Genomic DNA, 3,352 nt, shown 5'->3' on the forward strand with positions numbered 1-3,352 from the left:
GTCAGCTTTCTACTTTTAGAAGAAAAGGGTAATATAACGGTGGATGGCTTCCCCTGTCCTCTCCTACCGGTCTACGTTTCCTATATAGCATGCAATAAGAACTCTATTTAGAAGCAATCACTGAAAGAGGTCGCCAATTCAATCTATCAAACTCGAAACATTAATATTAACGATCCTGTCTCCTTTTGTTTTCTCTATTAAGGAAAAAAAAGTCTCCTTCTACTCTCAATCTAGATTTTGAATTCTCTCAACGGACGCTATAATCTGAAGATTTTTGTTGAAAGATCTGTTTGTGAGGACATGGGCAGGCTGTTTGTAGAGAGTCTCGAAGGGAGGATCTATAGTTGCAAGCACTGCAGGACTCATCTTGCTCTTTATGATGATATTGTTTCAAAGGTTGCTCCTTTCTTTACCTTTCATCGCTTGAATTCTATCTGTTTCGTGATTATTTCATGGAATTTGTATCTGGGTTTTCATGAATTCGACTTGTTTTTGTGAGAACTATGGGTGCTTCTTTGATGATCGCCTGTGTTGAAGTTATGATGATCCTAATTCATCTTATCGTAAGAGGGTTTGATTGTTTGTTTGTTAGACGTGAAGAATGGATTGGATTAAGCGAGGAGGTTTTGGATTGGTCATTTTAATGACATCCAACTTTCCATCCATCGGGAATGTATTAAAAAAATTTAAAGATTATTAAGCAGTATTAGTGCATTATTTCGATCAAACTGATGCTTAATCGGTGAACTCCTTTTGCCTCAACTCGATAAATGAGGAGTAGATGACGCTGCAAGTGGAGAAATCCTTAACTTTCGATTTTTAGAACTGTTAAATAAGCACCAAACTGTAGTATTTAGGATCTTAAGTCGGTTAGGCTGTGACTATACGTTGTTTTGGAAGCTTGGTAATGCTTCACTTATTGCGCCATATAGATTTCTGCACTTGATGCCATATCTGGATTTTAAGAGAATTTCACTTTTGTGTGAGCTATTTATGGCAAATAAAATTCGTTTCACAGTTGTTTTTGGTTTCTCATTGAATATTTCTTAATGTGGTGGGTATATGCATATCTTTTTGTTTTGCACTCTGTGATGATTATATATTGCGGGCATTCTCAATGATTTTTTGTTGTCTCTGGCTTGTGATTGAATTTGTTGCTTAAAGTGTGTTTTTCCCTCTTCCTGATATTTGAGCTTCACTAAACGTCTAGCTACTTAGATGTTATATCCTCTTAAGTATTGACAAGATTTATAAGGCATACAACTGAAATGGTATGTCCATTTTGTTTATAAATGGTTCTAACTATTTCTCTGCTTGGTTTAAAACCGTACTCCTATGGAGTAACCAGCAATGTGTGGAGTTTGGCAACTTCATGGTTGGATGGCATATTATGTGTATTAAAAACATTTTTAGTAAATGGCGAGGTTATCTCTCCAAGCCATTTGCAGAAGGAACATCCTATAAGTTTCATGAATGATGTTCTCATGTAGCATGTAAACTTGGGAGGGCATCCTTGTCCATGAAAAGTGACTGATTTGTGGATGCTTTGATCGATCAAGTAGCTCATGTGGTCTGTATCATCAAGGTTATTATTGTGTCACTACCTTTGGACTCGGATATCGTCATTCTGCACATGTACACTAACACTGTATATTTGCATGTCTATAAGTTGTCTCAAGGATTATAATATGACTGTAGGTAAGCCCTTAGGTGAGATCACGTATAGCAGTTTTCAATATTTTCTTAAATGTCAAGATGAAGTCTGGATAGTGATATGCTTTACATATTTCTTGAAGATAACTCAGCATTTTGAGCTGCATTTTCCTGTCATTTTTTTTCATTCTGTCTAAAAGTCGTTTGTAGTTTTCATGGGACGCAATTGTTCTGACTACATGTTTTGCCTCTGCTCTTCTATTCAGTCTTTCCACTCCAGGCATGGGAAAGCTTATCTGTTCAAGAAGGTGTAAGTTTTTCTTGATTTTGGGATTGGGACACCTTTTATACATGTTAAATCTGGAGCTAATTCCATGTTGGACCAACTTAAATTTTGTCAAAACCACAAGTCGCTGTTTGAACATATTGTACAAGTGTCTTAATTGTCTTTGTGAGTGATGCTGTTTAAAGATAACATCTGAACTAGGTTTTGATATATATATATATGTGGCCCATCTGGTCCTCTGTTGGTAGATATGCACTTGGCAGAGCATGGGCTTCTAATGGGGGCGGGGTGGAAGGGGAGTGGAGAGCTAAGATTATGGTAAACTTAAATGGTAAAATACTAGATGGCGTCTTTAGTCTAGGCGGGCTATGCTAAACAACTTAGAAATTAATCTAAAATTTGCATTCAAATGTATGTTTATTAACTGAGAAGTGAATCATAGTCACGCTTCAGGCATCAAACTGTTTGTTATCAACATGCTATTATATTCTGAGAATCACTGAACAGAGCAAGAGAGATGTATGGCATGATGGGCTGCCTGCAGGTATCATTTTTAATCGTTTGAGTTTGCTGAATGGTGAACTAGATTGATCATGGATGATCTTCAGAGCATCCTCAAAATGATTGTTTCTTGCTACAATGAGTTAGAAGACATTATATCTTCACATTTTTTTTCCTTTCAGATTTAAATCATCTTACTTTGTATGGCAGAGTGAACGTCTTTGCGGGAGAGAAGGAAGAGAGAATCATGATTACCGGGCTGCATACTGTTGCTGACATTTTCTGTGTTGGGTGTGGATCAATTGTGGGCTGGAAATATGTAAGATTAGACGGCAGAGATTTGAAAAGAATCCAACGTTTTTGAATGTTTCTTGTTGTGACTATTTTTCTTTCAGGAGACTGCACACGAAAAGAGCCAGAAGTACAAGGAAGGAAAATCTGTCATTGAGCGGTTAGTAGAAAACTATAGTTGGAGAAAGTTATGATTCTGGATTGAAATGATCCTGTAAATTAAGGTTTCGTTGACTTGTTGTTGAGCAGGTTTAAGGTGTCTGGTCCTGACGGAAGCCATTATTGGGTGAATCATGAACACCACCACATTGGTGGAAGCGATGCAGATGATGTTTGATTATCCATCTTGTCGTTTCGAGTTGTACATGTTTCTCTCTTCTGATATTCCTGGTTTAGCTATGAAAAACTGAAACCATCATTTGGACAGCTCTTTCAACTAGCTTTCAATAATTGATTCCAAACTTGGAATGTTGAATCTGATGAATCCATTCCCAGTTTCATATGCCAGTTAATGTGCACGACAGTTGTTGAATCCCTTATTGCAATTACAAGGGTGATTTGCTGGTGTAAATCAACCCTGTGATTGTTCATTGCATAAGCAAGATGATTGTCTTCTTCTTT

The 3,352-nt window shown here is 37.1% G+C and overlaps 1 protein-coding gene across 2 annotated transcripts; it reads left to right on the top strand.

Moving 5' to 3' along the window:
* LOC105133598 (protein yippee-like) lies at nucleotides 1–3,352 on the top strand. 2 transcript variants are annotated; one of them, XM_011037667.1, is made up of 6 exons: nucleotides 1–129; nucleotides 271–396; nucleotides 1,920–1,963; nucleotides 2,651–2,759; nucleotides 2,836–2,891; nucleotides 2,981–3,352. In XM_011037667.1, the coding sequence occupies exons 2-6, from the start codon at nucleotides 301–303 to the stop codon at nucleotides 3,066–3,068; spliced, it is 393 nt and encodes a 130-aa protein (XP_011035969.1). In that variant the 5' UTR covers nucleotides 1–129; nucleotides 271–300; the 3' UTR covers nucleotides 3,069–3,352. The 2 variants fall into 2 exon arrangements, with proteins under 2 accessions (XP_011035969.1, XP_011035968.1); XM_011037666.1 differs by having other exon boundaries at nucleotides 1–396.

This window comes from Populus euphratica, unplaced genomic scaffold (assembly GCF_000495115.2).
Source record: "Populus euphratica unplaced genomic scaffold, PopEup_1.0 scaffold36.1, whole genome shotgun sequence".
Lineage (NCBI taxonomy): Eukaryota > Viridiplantae > Streptophyta > Magnoliopsida > Malpighiales > Salicaceae > Populus > Populus euphratica.

Excerpts from the sequence above, each read along its gene's own strand:
- LOC105133598 (XM_011037666.1), top strand. The coding sequence starts at position 301 with ATGGGCAGGCTGTTTGTAGAGAGTCTCGAAGGGAGGATCTATAGTTGC. Across the intron at positions 2,760-2,835 it reads CAATTGTGGGCTGGAAATAT|GAGACTGCACACGAAAAGAG; the intron begins GTAAGATTAGAC and ends TTTTTCTTTCAG. Across the intron at positions 2,892-2,980 it reads GGAAAATCTGTCATTGAGCG|GTTTAAGGTGTCTGGTCCTG; the intron begins GTTAGTAGAAAA and ends GTTGTTGAGCAG.